This window comes from Rhincodon typus, chromosome 47 (genome assembly GCF_021869965.1).
Source record: "Rhincodon typus isolate 14 chromosome 47, sRhiTyp1.1, whole genome shotgun sequence".
NCBI classification, from domain to species: Eukaryota; Metazoa; Chordata; class Chondrichthyes; order Orectolobiformes; family Rhincodontidae; genus Rhincodon; species Rhincodon typus.
This window is the reverse complement of record NC_063378.1, coordinates 5,723,248-5,750,150: the sequence shown is the minus strand read 5'-3', so window position 1 is coordinate 5,750,150 and position 26,903 is coordinate 5,723,248. Positions and strand designations below refer to the sequence as shown.

Genomic DNA, 26,903 nt, shown 5'->3' with positions numbered 1-26,903 from the left:
TATTGGCTTTCTTTCTGAGCTGTGAGCTTCACAATGCAACATTTTTCACAGTGGCGTTGCGTTGTCAGCGATGGGACATGAACAGAAATAGGCTCAGAATATGCCATCTCCTCAATGGGAATGTCTCAGTCCAATATCCCTTTCATCTGGAGAAAGCAAGCAGGGTGAAATTAACACAGTCTCCAGTCCAGTCAGAAGAAATTGTAAGTGGATGGGAAACCGCAGAACAATGGATTTGACAATGATTGCACTCTGAGCTCGTTGACAAGTGTTTGATCAACAGGCAGCAGTCAGTCGCTTTTCTTTTCCTAGTCTTCTTAAACTGCTCATGTGACGTGCCTGGGAACAGGAATCCAGAGAGCACTTGGATCAGAAATACTTCTGCCAGGATGGAGAGAGCTAGACTCGTCGCTTCTGTGGTGTGCTTGTTAATATCATACGGTGAGAATCTCTTTGGGTAACAATCAGGCTGGGTCAGAGAGGGCGAAACTTACAATATTTTGGGGTACAGAGACAGAACTGTAATCCCATGGGTTAAAGAAAAAGGCAGTCTCTGCATGTTGTGTTCTGCTTTGGGTTCCTTCCTAACACTGATGCCATGGAATTATTCCCGCAGCTGAACTGCAGCCTTTCAGTGTCCTTGTGTACAAGACAGAAGTGAATGCAACTGTGGGTGATACAGCCATCCTCCCAGTGAGACCTTCCTCTCCCGTCTCGAGTGGCTTCTGGAAGTTTGGTGGTGAGTCAATTGTCCTCTGGACTGTCGAGCCCCCCAACCTCAATGTCGCCTACACCAAACGCAATGTGCTTCTCTTGGACAACACTTCCCTTCTCCTCCATTCTGTGGCCCTCAAAGACACTGGAGATTATTGGGTGACAATGGATTCCCCTACTGGACAAGAGGCCAAAGCCAAGGTCACTTTGAACGTATTCCGTAAGTTCCTCATCTCTTGTAATCAACAATGATTAGATTGAGAGGGCAGAGCTGTAAACATTGTTTACTTGGACTTTAGTAAAGGTTCCACACAGTAGACTAATTATTAAAGTTATATCACATAGGATTCAGGGTGAGCTTTCCAATTGGATACAAAATTGGCTTGACAGTAGGAGACAGAGAGTGATGGTGGATGGTTGTTTCTCATGCTGGAGACCTGTGACAAAAATGTTCCACAGGGATCGGTGCTGGGTCTGCTTTTGTTTGTCATTTATATAAATGATTTAGATCAGAAAACAGAAAGCATAGTCAGTAAGTTTAAGGGTGACACCAACTTTGGTGGGATAGCGGGCAGTGACAAAGGTTATCTAAGATTACAAAGACATCTTGATCAATTGGTTCAATGGGCTGACAAGTGGCAAATGGAGTTTAATTTGGATAAATGTGACGTACTACATTTTGGTAAAATAAATAAAGACAAGACATACAATTAAAAGTAGGGCCTTGGGGAGTGTTGTAGAAAAGAGACAACTAGAGGTTCAGGTACATAATTCTTTGAAATCTGCATCACATATAGATAAGGTGGTTAAGAAGCAATTTAGCATGTTTGCCTTCATTGGTCAGACCTTTGAATATAGAAGTTGCGATGTTCTGTTGAGGATGTACAGGGCATTGGTGAGGCCTCTTCTGGAGTACAGTGACCAGTTCTGATCGATTTGCTGTAGGAGGGATATTATCATGCTAGAGGGGTATCAGAAGAGATTTACCAGGATGTTGTTGTGAATGGAGGGTTGGAGTGATAAAGAGAGGCTGGATAGGCTGGGAAACAATAAGGACTGCAGATGCTGGAAGCCAGGGTCTATGGGTGAGATGTCCTGACAAACGGTTTCAGGCCGAAACATTGACTTTCCTGCTCCTTGGATACTGTATGACCTGCTGTGCTTTTCCAGCCTCACACCTTTAAACTCTAAATAGGCTGGGGCTCCTTTCACTAAAGTGTAGGATGTTGAGAGGTGACCTTATAGAGGTCTTTATAATAATACTTTATAATAATGAGGGACATGGATAAGGTGAATGGCAGGTGTCCTTTCACTAGGGTGGGGGATGTCGAGGCTAGGGGGCATATTTTTAAGGTGAGAGGAGAAAGATTTAAAAAAGAGATGAGAGGCAATTTTTTTATACAGAGAGTGGCTTGCGTGTGGAATGAACTTCCTGAGGAAGTGGTGGATGTGGGTACAGTTACAATGTTGAAAAGACATTTAGATAAGTACATGAATAGGAAATGTTTGGAGGGATACGGGGCAGGTGGGACTAGTTTAGTTTGGGATTATGGTCAGCATGGACTGGTTAGACTGAAGGGTCTGTTTCTGTGCTGTATGGCTCTATGACCAAAACTTGAATTGGGGATGTTGTGATATATGCATATATGTGTGTGAAAAGACATTTCTGTTCATAAAACAAAGAACTGTAGATGCTTAAGATCTGAGATGAAAGGCAGAAATTGCTGGAGGAACTCAGCAGGTCTGGCTGCATTTGTGAAGATAAAAAGCAGACTTAACACTTGAGTCCAGTGACCCTTCTTCAGATCACACTGGACCCGAAACATTGACATTACATTTTCTCTCTTGGTGATTGCTGTCAGACATGCTGAGTTTCTCCAGTTATTTCCTGTTCTTGCTTCTTTCTGTTCATCGTGGTCTGGTACCAGGATTTTATTCTGTGTCAAACGTATACTTGAGACTCTGTGATTCAGTCAAACTCTATAAACTAAAAGATTTGAATTCTGTCCAGAAGACCATAAGAAATAGGAGCAGGAGTAGACCATTCGGCCCCTCAAGCCTGCTCCACCATTTCATCGCTCATCTGACATTTCTCACATCCACTTCCCGGCCCTTTCCCCATAACCCTTGATTCTCCGACTGATCAAGAATCTATCTACCTCAACCTTAAATATACACAAGGACTCTGCCCCCACAACTCTCTGTGGCAAGGAGTTCCAAAGACTCCCAATGCTCAGAAGTAAGAAATTCCTACTCTTTCAGTCTTAAATTGGCACTCCTTTATTCTGAGACTGTGCCCTCTGGTCCTAGACTCTCTCATAAGGGGAAAGATAATCTACCCTGTCAAGCCCCTTAAGAATCTTTCAATGAGATCACCTCTCATTCTTCTAAACTACAGTGAGGAAAGTCCCAATCTGTTTAACCTTTGATTCACAGAATCCCTATAATGTGCAAGCAGGCCATTCAGCCCATCGATTCCACACCGACCCTCCAAAGAGCATCCCACCCGGACCCACTCCCCCTACATTTCCCATGGCCAATCCACCCTAACCTACACATCTTTGGACTGTGGGAGGAAACCAGAGCACCCAAAGGAAGCCCACGCAAATGCAGGGAGGTTGGGCAAACTCCACACAGACAGTTGCCCGAGAGTGGAATCAAACCCAGGCCCCTGGCACTGTGAGACAGCAGTGCTAACCACTGAGCTACCGTGTGCCCCTTTGCTCATAAAACAATTTCTCTGCACAAGGGATCATTCAAGTGAACCTTCTCTGAGCTGCCGCCAATGAAATAATATCATTTCTTAAATAGGATGACCAAAACTGTCAGTTTACAGTCACTTTATGTTCCCTCAAAAAACATGCATTTTTGGTGAAATTTGTTACATTCCAAAACATGCCACAATGAGTATAACAGAGATTGTAAGTAATTTCAACTTTTCTCCAGAGTTTATTTGACTTTGAGTCGCCTCAGTAGTGTTTCAATGCTCTTAATATTCACACAGAACTTATCTTTGTAACCTATACAGCCTGAGAGGTTCCAAACAGTCCACTCTGTAAGATTCAATTCAGCCATTTTTTGCTGCCAAAGCGAGCCTGATATCTTGTGCATCCCTCAGCACATAGTTCTGGCATTGTGACACTTAGTCACAGGCAGCTCATGCATTGCAAGACATGCAGCTTTCAGGCACTACCTCAATTGAATTGATTGTCCCCTCAGTCCTGCTTGATACGATGCCCTAATAAACAAATAATGTAAAGTCTCAATAGTCCAACCAGAGTGAGAGAGAGAGAGAGAGAGAACTGGTGGTGGTTTAACCTGAAAGTCACTACACCTCACACAAGCAGAGAATCATAGAGTCGTACAACATGGAAACAGACCCTTTGGTCCAAACAGTCCATGCCGACTATTCTCCCAAACTAAATTAGCCCCACCTGCCTACTCCTGGCCCATATCCCTACAAACTTTTCCTATTCATGTACTTATCCAAATGTCTTTTAAACATTGTAATTGTGCCCACATCCAACACTTCCTCAGGAGGTTCATTCCACACATGAACCACCCTCGACATAAAAAATTTGTCCCTCATGTCTTTTTCAAATCTCTGTTTTCTCACCTTAAAAATGTGCCCCTAGTCTTGAAATACCCCATCTTAGGGAAAAGACACCTCCCATTAACCCTATTAAAAGCCCTCATGATTTTATAAACTTCTATAAGGTCACCTCTCAATCTTCTATGCTCCAGTGAAAATAGTCCCAGCCAATTCAGAATTTTTTTTAACTCAAACCTTCTGTACCTGTCAACATCCTGGTAAATCTCCTTTGAACCTTCTCCAGCTTGATAATATTCTTCCTATAACTGGGCGACCAGAACTGGACACAGTATTCCAGAAGAGGCCCCATCAATGTCCTGTACAACCTCAACATGACTTTCCAACTCCTATGCTCAAAGGATTGAGCAATGAAGGCAAGAAGGCCAAACAACTTTTTAACCATCCTGTCAATATGTTATGTGCCCAATCCCCTAGTTACCTCTGTTCTACAATAATACCCAAGGTCCAACCATTAATTGTATAAGCCCTACCAAAATGCAATACCTCACATTTACTCAGACTGAACTCCATCTGCCATTTTCCAGCCCATTGACCGATTTGATCAAGATCTCTTTGTGATCTTAGAAAACCTTCTTCACTGTCTACTATGCCACCAATTTTGATGTCATCTGCAAACTTACTAACCATGCTTTCTATATAATCATCCAAATCATTCATATAAATGACAAATAAAGAGGACGCAGCACTGATCTCTGCGGAACACCGCTACTGACAGGCCTCCAGTTCGAAAAACCACCCTCCATCACCACTCTCTGTCTCCTGCTGTTAAGTCAATGGTTTGAGAAGGAAAGTACTTCATGGTAACCTCAGCTGGTGTGAGAATTGAACCCATACTGTTGCCATCACTCACTAGCCATCCAGCCAACTGAGCTGGTTGACCCCCAACAAATAACATGGTTGAGTAAGTAAGGATTAATATGTGCGATTATCCATGATTGAATGCCAGAAGATCCAAGATACCTCACAGTTGTAAGTGGGTAAGACATTGGCAGTCTCGCTGTCATTACAACTGCAGAATCTGGAGTATTATCAGTTCCATCAATGGAAAATATCACTGATTTTTTTTTGCTTTCACCTAGCAAAGTCTACTCCTTTTATCATCAGTGTCAAAAGCAGGAAGATTAATGCAGTTGTCGGGGACACAGTCATCCTGTCTGTGAGCCCCTCAGAGGAGGTGAAGAATGGGAGCTGGATGTTTGGGGGTAATGTAGTTGCCTGGTGGTGTGACACATTCCCAGAGATCAGCCCCGATTACAGCGGACGGGCAGCAATATCTTCCAAGACTTCTCTGAAACTAAAGTCTGTGAGCGTTTTGGACACTGGAGAATATGATGTGACCATGAGTACAGCATCTGGCGACACAAGGACAGCTAAGGTTGAACTGAATGTCTTCAGTAAGTTGCTGCAATTTTCAAAATGAAGAAAAGCAGGTTGCCTTTCTAATATTGCTCATCATTTTCCAGAATTATCAACTACAAGTTGAATATGAAGTGGAACAAAGAACTGCAGATGCTGGAAATCTGAAACAAAAACAGTAATTGTTGGTGAAGCTCAGCAGGTTTGGCAGTGTTCTGAGGAAGGGTCATAGACTCATAGAGCTGTATAGCGCGGAAACAGATACTTTGGTCCAACTCGTCCATGCCAGTCAGATATCCTAAATAAATCTAGTCACATTTGCCAACATTTGGCCCGTATCCCTCCAAACACTTCCTATTCATATCCAGTTGCCTTTTAAATGTTGTAATTGTACCAGCCTCCACTACTTCCTCTGGCAGCTCATTCTACGCACACCATCCTCTGCATGAAGCAATTGCCCCTTAGGTCCCTTTTAAATCTTTCCCCTCTCACCTTAAGCCTATGCCCTCTGGTTTTGGACTCCCCCACTCAGGGGGAAAGACCTTGTCTGTTCACCCTATCCATGCCCCTTATGATTTTATAAACCTCTATAAGGTCACCTCTCAGCCTCCAATGCTCCAGGGAAAATAGTCCCAGCCCATTCAGCCTCTACTTGTTGCTCAAACCCTCCAACCCTGGCAATATTCTTGCAATTTTTTTCTAAATCCTTTCAAGTTTCACAACATCCTTCCTATGGAAAGGAGCTCAGAACTGGACCCAACTCAGCTTTCTCTCGCACAAATGCTACTAGACCTGCTGAGTTTCAACAGCAATTTCTGTTTTTGTTACAGGTTGAATATTCTTTCTAATTCTCCAATTGGCTGTTAAACATCAGCTGTGTCAAGTACTTTTGAGGCAAATCATGGCGGGAGTGTTTTTATTTATTTGTACGTGGCATGTGGGTGTTACTCACTCAGAACATATTTGTTGCCCGTCCTTAATTGCCCTGGCAAAGTTAGTGGTGAACTGCTTTTGAGAACAGTGGCAATCTTTGGAGTGTGCATGCCTCGTGGTTACCATTGACCAGAAACTCAACTAGACTTATCACATAAACACAATGGCTACAAGAGCAGGTCAGAGACTAAGAATACTGCACCTCCTGACTTTGCAAAGTCTGTCCACCATCTAAAAGGCACAAGTCAGGAGTGTGATGGAATAGTCTCCACTTCCCTGGATGGGTGCAGCTCCAACAACACTCAAGAAGCTCTACACCATCCAGGATAAAGCAGCTCACTTGATTGGGCCTACATCCACCAGCATCCATTCCTTCCACCACTGACACTCAGTCACAGCAGTGTGTACTATCCACAAGATGCACTGCAGAAAGTAACCAAAGATCCTCAGACAGCACCTGTCAAACCCACGACCACTTCCATCTGGAAGGACAAGGGTAGCAGATACATGGGAACACCACTACCTTCAAGTTCCCCTCCAAGCCACTCAACATCCTGACTTGGAAATATATCACATTCCTTCACTGTCACTGGGTTAAAATCCTGGATTTCTCTCCCTAAGGGCATTGTGGGTCAACCTATAGCAGGTGTGCTGCAGCAGTTCAAGAAGGCAGCTCACCATCACCTTCTCAAGGGACATCTAGGGATGGGCAATAAATGCTGGCTCAGCCAGCGATGCCCACATCCCACAAAAATGAATTTGAAATAAAATACAGCCACAGCACTATTTCAGGGTGACAGGATTTGTGACCCACTGGCACTGAAGGAACAGTGATATGTTTCCAAGTCAAGACAGTGAGTGTCTGGAGGGGAAATTGCAAGGGTTGGTGTTCCCATGTATCTGTTGCCCTTATCCTTCTAGATGGACGTGGTCCTGAGTTCAGAATATGCTATTGAAGGAACTTCAGTGCATTCATGTTCCTGAATGTTTTCTGCACCTTCTCTAATGCCTGCAGTATTGTGCCCAGAACGGGTTGCAGTACTTCACTTGATACCAACCTAATCTCTTCTGTAAAATCAACATCACCCCCTCACTCTTGTACTCTATGCCGGTACTAATAAAGCTGAGGGTACTGTATTCTTTTCTATCCACCCTCTGAATCTGACCTGCCACCTTGAAAGATGTGTGCATATATCCACCCAGATCCAGCTGCTCCTGTAACCCCTTTAGAGTTGCCATACATCTGTTGGAGCACAGCAACTGGAGGGTGTAAAGGGATGGAAATCACTTTCTTCAATCCACGCTGGTCATTACAGTCTTTCACAAGCGTAGCATTTGCCAAAAACACAATAGATAACTTAAATTGCACAATCTGCACGAGAAGATGCAGTAGCGTAACATTAATGTGGTTCAACTGATAGACTGAGTATCATGACCAATATTCTGGGGATGTGGGTTAAACTCAGCCTGCAGACTCTAGATTCATTCATAAATTGAATCCTCAATGAAACAATTATCATAAAAATCTACCGTGTTGCCTCATGTTTCTTCCAGGAAGGAAATCAGCTGTCCTTACCTGGTCTGACTCCAGACCCACAGCAACGTGGTTGAACCTTAACTGCCCACTGAAATAATCCACTGAACTGCTTACTTGAAAGGTAGTTAGGCTTGGGCAATAAATGCTGTCTTTCTCAGCAACTCCCACATACCATGCAATAATTAACGAGAGAGAATCTAACCACTGCCCTTTGACATTCAAGGGCATCACCATAACTGAATCCCCCTACTATCAACATCCATTATCATTGACCAGAAACTGAATGGGACCATCCATATAAATACCGTGGCTACAAGAGCAGGTCAGAGGTTAGGAATCTAGCACTAACTAACGCATCTCCTGATTCCTGAAAGCCTGTCCATGATCTACAAGGCACAAGTCAGGAGTGTGATGGAATACTGCCCCCTTGCCTGGATGAGTGCAGCTTCAGCAACACTCAAGAAGTTTGACGTCATCCAGGACAAAGCAGCCCGCTTGGTTGGCACCACATCCACAATCATTCACTTCCTCCACTACTGACGGTTAGTAGCAGCAGTGCGTACCATCAACAAGAAGCACTGCAGAAGTTCACCAAAAATCCTTAGACAGCATCTTCCAAACACACAAGCACTCCTAATTAGAAGGACAAGGGCAGCAATACATGTGAAAACCACCCCTTACAAGGTCCCCTCCAAGCCACTCACCATTCTGACTTGGAAATATATTGCTGATCCTTCACTGTCACTGGGTCAAAATCCTGGAATTCCCTCCCAAATGCTACTGTGGGTCAATATACAGCACATGGACTGCAGCAGTTCAAGACAGCAGTTCACCACCACCTTCTCAAGGGGCATTTAGGGACAGGCAATAAATTCTGGGCCAGCCAGCAAAGCCCTCATCCCATGAATGACTAAAAAGATGATTAAAAACAACGAGACCTGAATTGGTCATTGGATTTAGGTCCATCTCTCTCGGCCACATATAGAAACAGCAAGTTGACCCTCTGTAGAAATGATCAGTTGGAATAAGTTTAATGTAGTTTACTGAACCATTGTCGTGTCTCACAGAGAAACCACAGCCTCTCAGCGTCTCTCCAGTGCTCAGCAGCATCAATGCAGAAGCTGGAGCCAGTGTCATCCTTTCAGTACGTATATCTGGGGAAGTGAAGAACGGAAGCTGGAGTGCCAATGGCTACACACTTTTCCAGTGGAACAGCACCACTCAGAATATGACACAGCACAAGTTCCGGGATATGGACCTCTTACCAAATGCCTCCCTCCTTCTAATCTCTGTTTACACTTACAGCTTCTCAGAGTTTACTATCACTCTGGAGTCCCCCTCTGGTACCAAAGCATCAGCCAATATCAGTCTTCAAGTATTCAGTGAGTAGCTGCTACAATTGTTGGATTAAAAAATTATTTGCCAAAAATTTGCACTTACTTTGCACATTTGATTACGAACCAAATTATCTAGAATATCTTGTCCCTCCAGTGAGGTTTCCATCCCCAGCTAATCCAGTTTAATTAGATTAGGGTGACAGCATTTGCAATGGGTCTGGAAGTGATGGCTGTTTTGTTCCCGCTATTGAACTGCCTAGGGTGGGGAAGTTCAAAACCATGGGTCATAGTTTAAGGTGAGAGGAAAAAGATTTAAAAGGGACGTGAGGGGCAACTTTTTCACACAGGGTGGCTCACATGTGGAATGAATTGCCAGGGAATATAGTAGGTGCAGGAATAGTTACAACACTTAATAGGTATTTGGACAGGTACATGACTAGGAAAGGTTTGGAAGGATATGGGCCAAATGCAGGCAAATGAGGCCAGTTTAATTCGAGAAATTTGGTCAGCATGGATAAGTCGGACTGAAGAGTCTGTTTCCGTGCTGTGTGACTCAATGTAAATATGTATATTCTCAGTCAAAATATAGAGGATTTCCTCTGTTGGACAGAATAATAGACTCACAACCTTCTAAGAGATAAAACAAAAACGCTTCATATTCCATCTTAAAAGGGAGACCTCTTATTTATTTACCAGCTTCCTCACTAGAGGAAACACCCCTCCCAATAACTAAGATGCCTCAGGGGACTTCAGGTTTCATTGGGATGGTAGTTAGCTCAGTCGGCTGGTTTGCAATGTAGAGTGACACCCCCACTCTCGGTTCAGTTCCCTTAGCAGCTGAGGTTCCCATGAAGGTCTTGTTTTCTCAACCTCACCTCTCAGCTGAGGTGCAGTGATCCTCAGGTTAGACTCATTGTCTTTCTTGAGCGAGGGAGGGGCCCTCTGGGGCTATCAGGACTATACGTCTATGTGTCAGTAATGCCACCTCCCATTTGCCCAAAGTAAGTTTAGGGATGACACCAAATTTGGCGGTATAGTGGACAGTGAAGAAGGTTATCTGAGATTTCAAGTGGATCTTAATCAGTTGGGCCAATGGGCTGAAGTATGGCAGATGGAGTTTAACATGCATAAATGCAAGGTATCACATTTTGGTAAAACTAACAAGGGTAGGACTTATACAGTTAATAGTAGGGTCCTGGTAGTGTTGTAGAACAGAGAGACCTAGGGGTTCGGGTACATAGTTATTTGAAAGTTGCATCATAATTAGACAAGGTGGTTAAGAAGGCATTTAGCATGTTTTCCTTCAATGCTCAGACCATTGAGTATAGGGTTGGGACGACATGTTGTGGTTGGGCAGGACATTGGTGAGGCCACTTTTGGAATATTGTGTCCATTCTGGTTGCCCTGCTACAGGAAGGATACTATTAGATTGGGGAGGGTTCAGAAAAGATTTACAAGGATGTTGCCAGGAGGGTATGAGTTAAGGATAGGCTGGATGGGCTGGGACGTTTTTCACTGGAGCATAGGAGGTTGAGGGGTGACTTTATGGAGGTTTATAAAATCATGAGTACTATAGATAAGGTGAATTTTCCCTAGGCTGCGGGATTTCAAAACTTGGGTTTTCAGGTGAGAGGAGAAAGATTTAAAAGGAACTGAAGGGCCAACTTTTGCATGCAGAGGTTGGTTCATATGTGGATTGATCTGTCAGAGAAAATGGTAGATGCTGGTACAGTTACAACATCTAAAAGACATTTGGACATAAAAGATACATAGTCAGGAAAGGTTGAGAGGGATATGGGCCAAACGCAGGCAAGTGGGGTGAGTTTAGTTTGGGAAACTTGGTTGGCATGTATGAGTTGAATTGAAAGGTCTTATTCCATGCTGTATGACTCTATGACTATATAATCCTTCCTCATCCCATGAATCAGTTGAGTGGAACTATTTCCAACACAATTATATAATTTTTCAAATAAGGAGACTTACACTGTGCACAGTGTTACTGATAAGGCCCCAAAATGCCTTGTACAACTGCAGTAAAACTTCCCTAAGACCATATGGAATAGAAACAGGAGGTGACCATTCAGCCCTTCAAGCCTGCATTCAATAGGATGATGGCTGATTCGTTACTTCTCATATCTATACCCCTGCCTTTTTCCCTACTTTTATATTGCATTCTACTTCTAATAAATGACAACATTCCTAATTTTCGCACCAGAAGTCAACACATTTCTTTATTTCATTGATGCAAGACCTCCTCCCACCCGAGTAGAGGCATAAAGTATTTGTAGGTCTATATCCTTTTCACAGCCTTAGCTTGTTCCAGAATGTTTTAGTCAGTTAAGCCTTTTTGTACCGCCCTGTTGTAATGTATGTATTGGTATAACTACTTTATGTCCTGCAAGATCTCACAAATGTTAACAGAATGGTCAGTCATAGAATCATAGAGGTTTACAGCATGAAAACAAGCTCTTTGGCCTAATTTTGGCCCAGTTTTCACAATTAAACCAGCCCTGTTTGCCTACATATGGTCCATACCACTCCATGCCTATCCTCTCCATGTACCTGTCAAAATGTTTCTTAAGTGACAAAATTGTATTTGCCTCCACCACTATCTCTGGCAGCCCATTCCAGACCCTCTGTATGAAAAAATTGTCCCTTTTGTATCTCTCCCCTCTCACTTTAAACCTATGCCCTCCAGTTTTAGACTCCCCTACCATTGAGAAAAGCTGTCCATTGTCCACCTTATCTATGCTTCTTATGACTTTCTCAACCTCTACAAGGTCACCCCTCTGTTTCCCACGCTCCAGGGAAAAAAAGTCCTAGTCTGTCCTTATAACTCAAACCCTCCAGTCTAGGTAGCATCCTAGCAAATCTTCCTTGCACACTTTCTAGTTTAATAATATCTTTTCTATAGGAAGGCAACCTGAACTGCATGTAGTACTCCACATCTGCCCTTACCATTGTATTGTACACCAACCAGTGTGGAACAGGTGGGCAGGAGAGGTAACCCAAGCTTTCAGATTTTCATTGTCAAATAAATTGAGTTCAAGATTGTATTCATTTTTCTTTTGCAAAACTGATCCATGAATTCCATTCTTGACAGGCTTCTTTGCAGATTGTACAGCCTACAATGTTAGTCTGACCATCTCAATTCTTCTGGTTTTGGTTTGCATTTTCTTCATTGGCAAGCACATCTACGAGAAGCAACAAAGAGCTATGGGTGAAATCCATGGTAAGTGTCAGATCCCACATATCGACCAAGCACAGAAAATAGGAACAAGAGTAGGCCATTCAGCCCATTGAGCCTGTGCCATCACTCAACACGATCGTGATTGATCCTCTATCTCAGTGCCACACTCCCAATCTCTCCCTGTCTCCTTTGATACCTTCAGCTTTGAAGACTATAAGACCACAAGAAATAGGAACAGGAGTAGGCCATTCAGCCCCTTGAACCAGCAACACCATTCAGTAGGATCATGGTTGATCCAATACTGCTCCCATTCACTTTCTTGCCCTTTTCCCATAATCCTTGATTCCCCAACTGATCAAGAACCTATCTATCTCAGCCTTAAATAAATGCAAGGACTCTGCCCTCACAGTTCTCTGTGGCAAGAGTTCTAAAGGCTCACAACCTTCTGAGAGAAGAAATTCCTCATTTCAGTCATTGTCCCTTTATTCTGAGACTATATCCACTAGTCCTAGACTTTTCATGAGAAGAAACATCCTCTTGGCATTAACTCGGTCAAGCCCCATAAATATTCTATATATGCAATGAGATCACCTCTCATTCCTCTAAATCCAGTGAACACACAACCTGTTTAGCCTTTGCTCATAAGACAATCCCTCCATATTGAGAATCATCCTAGTGAACCTTCTCTGAATGTCCTCCAATGAAATAATATCTTTCCTTAAATAAGGGGACCAAAACTGCTCACGGTACTTCATTTGTGGCCCCCACCAACGTTATGTACAGTTTAATTAAGACTTCCTTAAAACTTTTATTCCAACTCCCTTGGAATAATGGCTGATATACCATTAGCCTTCGTGAATACTTGCAACATGTGTGTGTTCGCTTTCTGTGTTCTGTGAACAGAAACCTATTTCTTTCTTTCACAAATACATCTGGGAAGGTGATAGCCTAGTGTTATTATCGCTGGACTGTTAATTCAGAGACCGAGACAATGTCCTGGGTTCAAATCCTGCTATGGCAGATAGTGAAATTTGAATTTAATAAAAGTCTGGAATTAAGAGTCTAATGAAGATCATGAATCAATTGTCAGAAAAACCCATCTGGTTCACTAATGTCCTTTAGAGAACAAAACTGCCATCCTTACCTGGTTTGATCTACACATGACTCCAGACCCACAGCGAGGTGGTTGGCTCTTAAATGCCCTCTGGGCAATTAGTGATAGCCAACAAATGCTGATCTAACCAGTGGTGTCTGCAAGCTGTGAATGAATTTTTTTAAAAAAATTAGTAACTGCTCTCTGCGCTAGAAGATTTCACAGGTTCAGCACCTTCCTCAGTGAAGAAATTTCTCCTCATTTTGGTGCAAAACTGTTACCATGTATCCTGAGAACGTGACCCCTTGTTCTGGAACCTCCAACCATGGGACACATCGTCCCTGCATCCAGTCTGTACAGTGCTGTTTGAATTCTATACATTTCAATAAGATCCTCTCTCATTCTTCTAAACTCCAGTGAAATTTAAGGGAGGCAAATGGCCTAGTGGTATTATCACTGGACTGTTAATCCAGAGACAAGAACACAAGTTGCTGGAAAAGCTCAGCAGGTCTGGCAGCATCTGAGAAGGAAAATAATCAGAGTTAACATTTCACATCCAGTGACCCTTCCTTCAAACTTTGTTCCTGATTTACAGCATCTGCAGCTCCTTTGATTTTTATTTTGTTAATCCAGAGACCCAGGCAATGTTCTGGGGACCTGGGTTCGATCCCGCCATGGCAGCTGGTGGAATCTGAATTCAATAAATACTGGAATTGAGTCTAATGATGATTGTGAATCCATCGCCGGTTGTCAGGAAAAACCCATCTGGTTCACTGATGTCCTTTAGGGAAAGAAACTGCCATCCTTACCTTGTCTGGCCTATATGTGACTCCAGACGCACAACAATGTGGTTGACTCATAACTCTGGGCAATTAGGGATGGGCAATAAATGCTGGACTAGCCAGCTCATCCCATGAATGAATAAAGAGCCCAGGCAACCCAATCTCTCCTCAAACATTAAACCTGCCATCCCGGGCTCTGTAAAGTTGCAGTACGACTGGCTCCCGAACTCAAAACCCCTTGAAATGCAAGACCAACAGCCCATCCAAGCCCAAGACCCTTTGTAAATTGATGTTTCACAATCTGTCAACATTTAAATTAAACTCTCCTAATTGGTTTTTCCCAATAAAATGGACAACCATTTCATTGACACACATTATACTGCATCTGCTACAAATTTGCCCACTCACTGAATTTACCTAAATCACTCTGAAGCCTCTTTCCACCTTCCTCACCATTCACATTCTCACCTGGTTTAATGTCATCAGAAAACTTGGAAATATTAGACTCGATTCCGTCATACATATTTCCAGCAAACTCTGTTTTAACTATTACTCTCAATAAACTGTCAGCCTCCCAATACCACCCACTTTACAGTATTATTCTGTCCAGTTATTAAAGTTTTGGTTTATTTACCTCAAAGTAAATATGCTTGTTTGTTCATATCAAATATCAACAGTTGATTTAATTTTGAGTTAATTTCTCCTGAATTACCGCAATCTCCGAGTAATCAGTTGAGGGTGCGAGTGAAAGGCTCTCTGCTGTTAATTTTAATTTAAGGCAAAGTTGCATTATTATTTAAGTGAATTGTGCTCTAAATAATGTGTAACAGTGACGTATATACTCCTTGCATTACATTTGTATCACTTATTCTGTGTTTTTACCTTGATTATGAGACCGTTTGATTATCTGGAATTTTTATCAACCAGTACAATTCTGGTCCCACAGCTGCCAGTTAAAGAACTGTTTACTGTACATATTGTGACATATATGATATACAGTGCGAAAAACTGTGTCTTAAGCACTGATCCCTGTGAAACCACATTTCTTAGAAGAAATTCAGAATTCCCTACAGTGTGGAAACAGGCCTTTCGAACCAGTGAGTCCACACCAACCCTCTGAAGCGCATCCCACCCAGACCCATCCCCTCCTACACTAGCCCAGTAACCCTGTATTTTCTATAGCTAATCCACCCAATCTGTGCACCTTTGGGCTGTGAGAGAAAGCATAAGCACCCAGAGGAAACCTAGGCAGACACAGGGAGAATGTGCAAACTCCAATTTGTCAACATTTTCTCATCCAAATACAGTTCATTTATTCCCACTGTCTGTTTCCTATCTACTAACTAATTCTCAATCCATGTGAGTATATTACACCTAATCCCATGTACCTTGATTCTGCATAAGAGCTTCTTATGTTGGACTTTGTCAGAAGCCTTCTGAAAATCTAAATAGACTACTTCCACTAGTTCTCCATGCCTATTGTACATCCTGAAAAAACTCCGATAGGTTTGGGTGGCATGGTAGGTCAGCAGTCAGTACTGTCTCACAAAGCTAGGGACATGGGTTCAATTCCACCCTCAGGTGACTGTCTGTGTGGAGTTGCACATTCCCCCACTTGTCTGTGTGGGTTTCCTTTGGGTGCTCCGGTTTCCTCCCACAGTCCAAAGATGTGCAGGTTAGGTGGATTGGCGATGGGATATGTAGGGTAGAGGTTGGGTCTGGGTGGGATGCTCTTCAAAGGGTCAGTGCGGACTCAATGGGCTGAATGGCCTGCTTCCACACTGTATGAGTTCTATGAAAAATGATTTCCTTTTAGTAAATCTGTGTCGACTTTGTATAATACTATTGATATTTTTCTCAGTGCACTGTTGTCACATCCTTTACGATAAACTCCACCATTTTTCCCAGTACAGGAGTTAGGCTAACCAGTCTTGGTTTCTTCCATCCCTCCCATTTTTTTAAATAGCTGGGTTATATTTACAATCCTCCAAGTTTCTGGGACTAGTCTTCACTCACCAAGCTCCTGATCCCGAGATTTCTTCCATTTCACCTGCACGTTAATGTGCAGATACCCAAACATGTCACTTCAGTCTATTTGTAAAATGACTGGTGCTCATGGCAATTTGAGAACAGATGGGAGAATGAAACAGGGTGAGGCAGTCATTAATAGTTAAATGCACTACTGAGAGGGAGAAAGAATGGGAGAATAAGAGGTCCTGACTACCAATCGCTCTCATTTAATGTTGTCCCGTTCAGTGTTATCTTATTTGAATGTTATTTTCGCTGCTTGGTCCCTCAAGCCTCTTCTGCCATTCAATAGAATCGTGGCTGATCTGACATTTCTCACGTCCACTTGCCCACCTTTTCCCGGTAATGCTTGATTCCCCAGCTGATCAAGAATCTGTCTATCTCAGCCTTAAATATACACAAGGACTCTGCCCCCACAGCTCTTTGTGGCAAGGAGTTCCAAAGACTCTCAACCCTCTGAGAGATGAAATTACACCTTGTCTCAATCTTAAATTTGCACCACTTTACTCTGAGACTGTGCCCTCCCCCACCAATACCAGTCCTACCTTAAATATATCTTAAGCAATATTCTATTCGGTAGTTATTAGGGCACAAATGCATTTGATCCTTCTTTAGCTTGTTGTGTGAATTATGTTGCAAACCTCTCCAGTAAGACCGTAACTAAATGCAAGTAGATGAAACATTTATGAACAAACAATCCACCTTAGAACAGTACAGCACAGGATTGGGCCCTTTGGCTCACAATGTTGCGCCGAACATGACGCCAAATTTAACTAATCTGCCAGTCCTTGGTCCATATCCCTCCATTCCTTGCATATTCATGTGCTTATCTAAAAGTTCCTTTGACAGTCCTATTGTATTTGCCTCCTCCACCACCTGCCAGCATATTCTAGACTCCTACCACTCTCTCTGTAAAATATTTGCCCCTCACATCTCCTTTGAACATGCCCCCCGCCAACACCTTAAATGCATGCCCCCTAGTATTAGACATTTCAACTCCGGGAAAATGATTCTGACTGTCAACCCAATCTGTGCATCTCATAATTTTATAGGCCTCTATCAAGACTCCCCTCATCTAGTGCCGCTCCAGATAAAAAATACCTAAGTTTTTCTAGACTCTCCTTATAGCTCGAACCCATTAATCCAGGCAGCATCCTGGAAAACCTCTTCTGCACCCTTTCCAAAGCCTCCACATCCTTCCTGTATTGTGGCGAACAGAATTGAATGCAATACTCCAAGTATGAACTAAACAAAGTCTTATAAAGTAGCAACATGACATCCTGACTCTTGTACTCGATTCCCTGTCCAATAAAGGCAAGCATGCCATATGCCTTCCTTACCACCCTATCTGATTGTGTGGCCACTTTTAGGGACCTGTGGACTCGGACCCCAAGATCACTCTGTATATCAATGCTGTTCAGGATCCTGCCATTAACTGTATACTTTATCTTAACATTTGATCTCCCAAAGTGCAGCACCTCACACTTACTCAGATTAAACTCCATCTGCCATTTCTCCGCCCATATCTGCAACTGATCTATATCCCGCTGTGACCTTCTACACTACCCACAACTCCACCAATCTTCGTATCGTCTATGAACTTTCTAAGCCACCCGACCATGTTGTCAGTTATGTACATCAAAAAGATGTCCCAGCACGGATCCCTGAGGAACACCACTAGTCACTGACCTCAAGCCAGAAGAACATCCTTCCACCACTACCCACTGCCTTCTATGGTCAAGCCAATTCTGAATCCTAGCGGCCAAGTCACCATGGATCCTATACATCTTTAACATGTGCTAGAAAGTTTGGGAGCAACTGCCTTAGACAGTGATATTTTCCCATTGTTCCTCTGCACCAGATGCCCCCAAACATTAATGCGTCACTCAGCATGCAGTCCTGTTGGACTTTGGAATGTACCAGTCTGCAACACTCAATCAAGGATAAGTCCTTGCACTCAAATACCAGCAAGTTTTGGGCAGAGGGAATAAAGGTGTCTTTCACTGGGCAAACCATCATTTGCATGCCTGATTTCTATCTTCCAGATCTCCTGACTATATTCTGTAAAGGATATAGGGCCGGCCTGACGTTAATGATGTCCTTGGCATTCTGCTTCATCATTGCCTTTTCCATCATAATACACAAGCATTGGTGCAGCCCCAGAACCCGGCCAGGTAAGATGCTTCATTCAACATTGTCATTCCCAAAGGTAGTAACATTACATTCATAGAATCATTGATGGCTACAGCACAGAGAAACACCCTTAGGCTCATTTTACCTGTCAGAAAGAATCACTTAATTATTCAAATCCAGCTTTCCAGCACTTGAAGTCATACAGCATGGAAACAGGCCTTCTGGTTCAACTCGTCCATGCGGACCAAGTTTCCCAAACTAAACTAGTCCCATTTGCCTGCATTTGGTCCATATCACTCTCAACCTTTCCTATCCGTGTATCTATCCAAATGTCTTTTAAATGTTGTAACTGTACCCACATGTATCACTTCCTCTGACAGTTCATTCAACATAGGAGCCACCCTGTGTGTGAAAACATTATCCCTCATAGGGATTTCTCCTCTCACCTTAAAAATATGTCCTCTAGTTTTGAAATCCCTCACCCTAGGGAAAAGACCTTTGCTATTCACCTTGTCTATGCCTCTGATTTTATAAACCTTTACAAGGTTCAAACTCCGACACCCCAGTGGAAAACGTCCCAGCCTATCCAACCTCTCCAACCTCTCCATATAAATCGAATCCTCCTGCCTTGATAACATCTTGTAAATCTTTCCTGCACCCTCTTCAATTTAATAATATCCTTCATGTAGCAGGTTGACCAGAACTGTACACTGTACTCCAAAAGTGGCCTCACCAATGTCCTGTACAACCATAACATTATGTCCCAATTCCTATACTCAATGGTCTGAACAATGCAGGCAAGCATGCCAGATGCCTTCTTTACCACTGTCTACCTGTGACAGTAAAGACAATCAATCACTCAGCTACAGCTGCAATTAGAGGGTATCTGAAACTTATGTTAAAAGATAGTTATTAAACATAAAAGACAGCTTGGCCCATAGCCTTGTTCGCCTTGGAATCACAAGTGCACATCGAAGTACTTCTTCAATGTGATGAGAGTTTCTGTCTCTACCACCCTTACATGCAGTAGGTTCCAGATTCCCACCAGCCTCTGGGTGAATATTTTTTATCCTTACATCTCCTTTAAACCTCCTGTTCCTTACCTTCAATCTATCCCTCTGGTCACTGATCCCTCTATTAAGGTGAAATGTTTCTTCCTGTCTACTTGTCTATGCCCCTCATCATTTTATACATCTCAAACATGTTCTCCCTACAATTCCTCTGCTCTAAGAAAAACAATCCCAGTCTGTCCAATCACTCTTCATAACCAAACCTCTCCAGCCCAGGCAACATCCTGGCAAATTTCCCTGCACCGTCTGCAGTGTTATCACGTCCTTCCTAAAGTGTGGATTCCAGAACCGCACACAATACTCTCACTGTGGCCTAATCGATGATTTATATGGTTCCAGCATCACCTCCCTGTTCTTAAACTCTCTGCCTCATATGCCAAGTATCTCACATTGCCTTCTTAACCCACTTTATCCAACTGTTCTGCTACCTTAAGGGACCAGAGTACAGCATGCCAAGGCCCCTCTGATCCTCGGTACATCCAGGGTCTGACTGCTCATTCATCTGTCATATCGCACGCTATGGCCAGTAATACACAGCCCACTGATCAGGTCAATCTACATGGGATTGATAGAAGCAGCACAAAAATACAGCAGAACGTTTTAAAGGAAAATAAAAAGTGGATAGGGACAGATTTAGTGTGGGTGACAGAGACGAGGAGGAAGGGTGTAACCCCCACATCAGAATTACCCCAAATCTCCAGGTTTGGAGGAACACATCTTCACATAATGAGTAGCAGTTATATGGAAACTTCATCCACAAAAAGTAGTAACTCAATTATACAATCATATAGTGCAGAAGAGGCCCTTCAGCTCATCACATCAGAAACTGCTTTAAATCTACAGTAGCCCCACTTTCCAGCACTTTTATGAGAACTCAAGAGCTAAGGATTGAACAATCTTTGCAAGGTCAGTGTATTTAAAGATATGCAGCCAAGTCAGATAGAGAGAAATAAGAGTATGTATTATTCTGAGTCCCAGCAAATAATGAAACTGGCACGTGGGCATGAATGGCCTCCTCGTGTTCCTATGTGAGGGTATAAGCATACTACATAGTCATAGAGTTGTGCAGCATGGAAACAGACTCTTCGGTCCAACTCGTTCATGCCAACCAGATATCCTAGATTAATCTAGTCTGATTTGCCAGCATTTGGCCCATATTACACCAAACCCTTCCTATTCATATTCCCAACCAGATGCCCTTTAAATGTTGTAATTGTACCAGCCTCTACCACCTCTTCTGGCAGCTCATTCCATACACATGTGTGAAATAGTTGCTTCTTAGGTCCCTTTTAAATTTTTCCCCTCTCAGCTTAACCTGTGCTCTCTAGTTTTGGACTCCCCACACTGGGGAAAAGACCTTAGCTATTCACCTTTATCCATGTACCTCATGATTTTAGAAACCTTTATAAGGCCATTCCTCAGCCTCCGATGCTCCAGGGAAAATAGCCCCAGCCTATTCAGCTTCTCTCTGTAGCTCAAACCCTCCAACCCCGGCAATGTTCTTGTAAATCTCTTCTGAACCCTTTCAAGTTTCACAACATCTTTCTTAAAGCAGAGAGACCAGGATTGAACGCAATATTCCAAGAGTGGCCTAACCAATGTCCTGTACAGCCACAAATTCTAAACTCAATGCACTGGCCAATAAAGACAAATGTACCAAACATCGTCTTCACTACCCTATAGTTTACATTGATGGATGGACATTGAAATTTATGACTGACTCAGACATGTAACAAATGGACAGTACTATTTTTGAGATGATGAACATGCAAGGATATTTTTTGGATACTGTATGGATAGACGGTCATTGTGTTGCATTCTGAATGTATGTACATGAATCAACATAAATAATTTAAGGATATTGAAGCCTCATCAAAATGATTAAGACTAAGTTTATGTTTTTTCTCTGTCCTGTTGCAGCTCTAGACTTTATTGCTGAATAGTTTTATCCAGATACTTCGACATGGGCCCTTTAATAGGTGAGTGTCTGAACCATACCAAGGGGTAAGACAAGTCTTCGACTTATGACAACTCACGGAGGAGTACACTAGAAATTCAGCCCTTTGATTCCCGAAGTTATCACAAAAGTTTAAAAGGTTTCCAATCTACTTGCCTTTCAAAGCCTTTCAGACTGATAGAAAGCATGGACCAGGTTTCTGAACGGAATAGGAATCACTATTTGTTACAAATAATTGGACTCTTGCTATAATTAAAGAGTCATAAACCATTGGCGCATACACAATTAATCAAAACTTCAATCCTCTTATAAACTTTCACTTACACGCTGACAGACATAACATAGACTGTTGGCAGAGGGAAAATGCAGGAAATACAGTTCAATAGAGTTGACAACAAGGTGCAGGGCTGGATGAACACAGCAGGCCAAGCAGCATCATAGGAGCAGAGAGGCTGACGTTTCGGGCCTAGACCCTTCATCAGAAAAGGGGGAGGGGAAGGGGGTTCTGAAATAAATAGGGAGAGAGTGGGAGGCGGATAGAAGATGGATAGAGGAGAGGATAGGTGGAGAGGAAATAGACAGTTCGAAGAGGCAGGGATAAGCCAGTAAAGGTGAGTGTAGGTGGGGAGTTAGGAAGGGGATAGGTCAGTCCAGGGAGGACGGACAGGTCAAGGGGGCGGGATGAGGTTGGTCGGTAGGAGATGGAGGTCCGGCTTGAGGTGGGAGGAGGGGATAGGTGGGAGGAAGAACAGGTTAGGGAGGCAGGGACGAGCTGGACTGGTTTTGGGATGCGGTCGGGGGAGGGGAGATTTTGAAACTTGTGAAATCCACATTGATACCATTGGGCTGCAGGGTTCCCAAGCGGAATATGAGCCCCTTGACCTGTCCGTCCTCCCTGGACTGACCTATCCCCTTCCTAACTCCCCACCTACACTCACCTTTACTGGCTTATCCCTGCCTCTTCGAACTGTCTATTTCCTCTCCACCTATCCTCTCCTCTATCCATCTTCTATCCGCCTCCCACTCTCTCCCTATTTATTTCAGAACCCCCTTCCCCTCCCCCTTTTCTGATGAAGGGTCTAGGCCCGAAACGTCAGCCTCTCTGCTCCTATGATGCTGCTTGGCCTGCTGTGTTCATCCAGCCCTGCACCTTGTTGTCTCGGATTCTCCAGCATCTGCAGTTCCTACTATCTCTGATTGAATAGAATTGTTGCCAGGCACTGTTATTGAAATGATCCTTACGACTCTCCTGCTGGCTAATGCGTTGGTTCAATGCTCTTTCTCTGGATGCTTCCATTGTTTGGTAAGCGACACAGATGGCTGTGTCTTCTAAAAGGTCTCTGGCTTAGCAGTTAAATGTCACAGCTTACAACGACGACTGAAGAAAGGATTAACCTGGTTATCTTTAGGTTTAAAGTTGGTTTTGAGTGTGGAGAGCAGAAAGACCACTTCTGAGCTGGGAAAGAACAGAACACTTTTCTCTCTGTCTCTCTGTCTATAACTTGTTCCCCAAGCTCCATGCTGTTCAGTTGCCTGAGGACCAATCACACACTTGTTGGCAGGTGGAAAAGGTCTCTGTAATCGACGACAGGTCACTCGTGCATAGACTATCAACTTTGTGTTGCCAGCAAAAAATGCATCAATACAGCACCTTATGAGCTTCCCCTTTCTCTTTCTCTGTCACACATGCATGTGCATGCACACGTGTGTGTGCGCGCGCACACACACACACACACACACACACACACACACACACACACACACAAGAAAATAGGTCCTGACAGGATAAAACAGCAGTTCTGAGGAAGGGTCACCAGACTCGAAACGCCAACTCTGATTTTTTTCTTCACAGATGCTGCCCGATGTTCTGAGCTTTTCCAACAACTTCTGTTTTTGCTCCTGATTTACAGCATCCACAGTTCTTTCAGTTTTTATTGAGAATAAAACAGGTTATGGTTTAGGGGGGAAACACTGGAAGGATATTTCATTAGTTTTTGTTCCCAGACTCTATTGTTGCAATGACTTTTTATGACCTGCTATGACTTTCTCCTGGCCATCACATTTCTTCAGTACTTTAGATCATAAGTTACAGGGGCAGAAATAGGCCATTCAGCCCATTGATTCTGCTCTGTCATTCAATGAGATCATGGCTGATCTGATAGTCTTCAGCTCCACTTTCCTGCCCTTCACACCATAACTCTTGATTCCCTTATTGATTAAAATCTCTCTATTGCAGTCTTGCTTATACTCAACAACCGAGCCTCAACAGGTCACTATGCTGAAGAATTCCAGAGATTTACTGCCCTCTGGGAGTTTATATTCTTCCTCTGTCTTATTCTTAGCTTATGCCCTTTGGTTCTAGACTCTTCGACAAGGGGAATAAACCTCACTACACCTACTCTGTCAAGTCCTCAAAGAACCTGCAGTCATACTCCAGTTTCTTCTATTGGTTGGTGAGAAACTCAAAATGGTCAGTTCTCTGATTAAAAAGTCACTGATTTACATGTTAAAAGTCACAGCTTACAACAACTGTTGCAGGAAAGATAAACTGGTTTTCTTCAGGCTTACCGTGAGTTTTGACTGCAGAGAACAGAGAGACGACGCCTGAGCTGGGGAAGAATGGAACTTTTTTTTTTCTCTCTCTCTCTGTAACTTATTCACAGCTCAAAGCTGCTCAGCTACCTGCAAACCAATCACACAGGTGTTGGCAGGCAAAATAAATCTCTTACTGATAACTGACCAGTAGTCCATAGACAAATCAACTTCCTGTTGCCAGAGTTGCCTGTGCATGCCATCCTTACCCAAATCAATTCTTCAATTACTGCTTGTTCAAACAATTGGCATGGGTGGGTGGTTACTTGCTTTCCCATACCCGCAGCCACCCTTTCTAATGCTGTTGTTTAAAACACGTCTTTTTCACTTCAGTTCAAAATTTTGTTTTTGAGAAAGCACAAAATAAAAAGAAAGCCCATACAAGCTGTTAAGAAAGGCCTTAAATCAAACTTAATCTAATAGAACCAAACCCAACACTGGTAATAGTCTATGCATAGTTGACAAAGCTGGATATCAGGTAACGCTGGCTACATACTACCTCTTCCACCCCCAGCTTAATCTAGAAGTTTTTGTTTTACATTGTGTCCCTGCAAATGCAATCCATTTTCCACCTCCAGATAAACTGGGCCTGGTATTCACCACATGCAGGAATGAGGACTGGGCCAGATTCAAGCTATTAACATCAACAGGGAGAGTGGCTCATATCTGATCACCAGATTCTTACTCATCATGAAGAGGCAAAGCTGCTCCCACATTCTCATTTTACCATTTACTCCTTCCAGCCAAAAGACACAGTTTCTGGTTCCTCCAAACCACATCTCAGCACCTTCTTGTCATCTGATTTACCCATGAATGACTAAATGAGATTCAGAACCCCTTATCCTTGGACACCTTCACTGTGCATGTTAACTTCTGAGGCTCAATGTTCATCATTTATAATCAGCTCAGTTTGATCACCCTCCACACTTCTCAACTCAAAGCGTTTTCTTTTAATTCACTCATGGAACAGGGCTGTCCCTGGCTGGGCCAGCATTTATCATTCATCTGTAGTTAACCCTTGAGAAGGTGGTGGTGAGCTGCCTTTTTGCATCGTTGCAGTCCAAGTGCTATAAGTAAATCCACAAAGCCACTTAGGGAGGGAATTCCAGGATTTTGACCCAGCAATGCTGAAGAAATGGCAACATATTTCCAAGTCAGGATGGTGAGGGGCTTGGACAGAAACTTCAGGGGGTGGTGTTCCCATGTATCTGCTGCCCTTGCCCTTCCAGATGGCGGAGGTCATGGGTTTGGCTGTCTAAGGATCTTTGTTGAATTTCTGCAATACATCTTGTAGATCGTACACGCTGCTGCTACTGAGCGTCAGAGGTGGAGGGAGTGGGTGCTTGTGGATGTGGTGCCAATCAAGTGGGCTGCTTTGGCCTGGATGGTGTCAAGCTTCTTGAGCGTTGTTGGAGCTGCACTCATCCAGAAGCCATGTTTAAACCATGTTTCAGTCATTGGTATTTGTAATTATTGCCTTAAGTTATCATTATCATGAATCTGTGTTGTAACCTCTCAAAAGCCAATATATTCTTCCTCTGGTGCAGTGTTCCAGAGAGAAAACAGCAGTCCAGAGGGCTGTGATTAAATTCCATATAAGTCCCAATGCTTCTTGTATTCACTTCTTTGAGGTGATTCTAACATTCCTCAAGTCTTTTGCATCAATTTTGGATGAGATAAGTGTTTGTCTTTTGGATGAGATAAGTGTTTGTGTTTTTTTTAGCTTTCTTTATTTGAGTGTTGACAGAGCACTGTAACTGTAGGGTTAATGTAGCTTCACTAAGGCATTGTACATTTCATGCCAAGAATGCTAACCTCCTATTTGTTTTCATTCAGAGGGACGCTGATGGCTTTACCAACGCATCTCCGTACCCCAAACAAGCCAGAATCTATACCGGAACTGACAGAAAATGCACAACCATCTGTTCTACCCGACAGTATTATTTCCCTTCACACAACATCTTAAAGCATGATTCAATTTTCATCTTTTTACAAACTTGTGGGGACCACTCGATTATTAAAGTCTAATGGAATCACAGCCAAGACCTGATCAAGTTAATTACAATGGAGTGTCTGTTTGGAAAAGAGCTGGTGCAATTGAGATTTCCTGGTACTTTAACCTAAATTCATGATTCGTTCCCAGGGAGTGGCATTGTTAGTTAGGCCAGCATTTATTGCCCCATTCTCCAATTGTCCAGCGGCTTACCTGTGGCCACGTCTTCACCCTAATCCACTGGACACCTCTGGATTCCAAACTTGGACAAGCCAGAGAGGTATCAAACTAAGAAGGGTTTTGCCAGTCAAGGTTTTTTTGAACAATTGCCTCTGTCCAATTGCAGAGAGGGTCTGATGGAATCAATATGGCACCATGGATCCCATGTGACTTCACCTTTTGTGGTTTTAGCTTGCCCTGAGGTGGCACAGTGGTTAGCACTGCTGCCTCATAGTGCCAGGGACCCAGGTTCAATTCCACCCTCAGGTGACTGTCTGTGCAGAGTTTGCACATTCTCTTCATGGGTTTCCACCAGGTGCTCTGGTTTCCTCCTAAAGTCCAAAGATGTGCAGGTT

At 43.2% G+C, this 26,903-nt stretch overlaps 1 protein-coding gene and 1 long non-coding RNA gene across 2 annotated transcripts; both read left to right on the top strand.

Annotated features, from left to right (window-relative positions):
- The first annotated feature begins 389 nt into the window (after nt 1–389).
- Nucleotides 390–9,543, top strand: LOC125487925 (carcinoembryonic antigen-related cell adhesion molecule 8-like). The gene is made up of 4 exons (XM_048620574.1): nt 390–441; nt 617–934; nt 5,407–5,721; nt 9,221–9,543. The coding sequence occupies exons 1-4, from the start codon at nt 390–392 to the stop codon at nt 9,541–9,543; spliced, it is 1,008 nt and encodes a 335-aa protein (XP_048476531.1).
- Nucleotides 9,544–12,615: 3,072 nt separating this feature from the next.
- Nucleotides 12,616–26,332, top strand: LOC125487901. The gene is made up of 4 exons (XR_007266149.1): nt 12,616–12,722; nt 18,629–18,757; nt 21,707–21,765; nt 26,172–26,332. It is a non-coding gene; the product is annotated as an uncharacterized LOC125487901 (long non-coding RNA).
- Nucleotides 26,333–26,903: the final 571 nt, after the last annotated feature.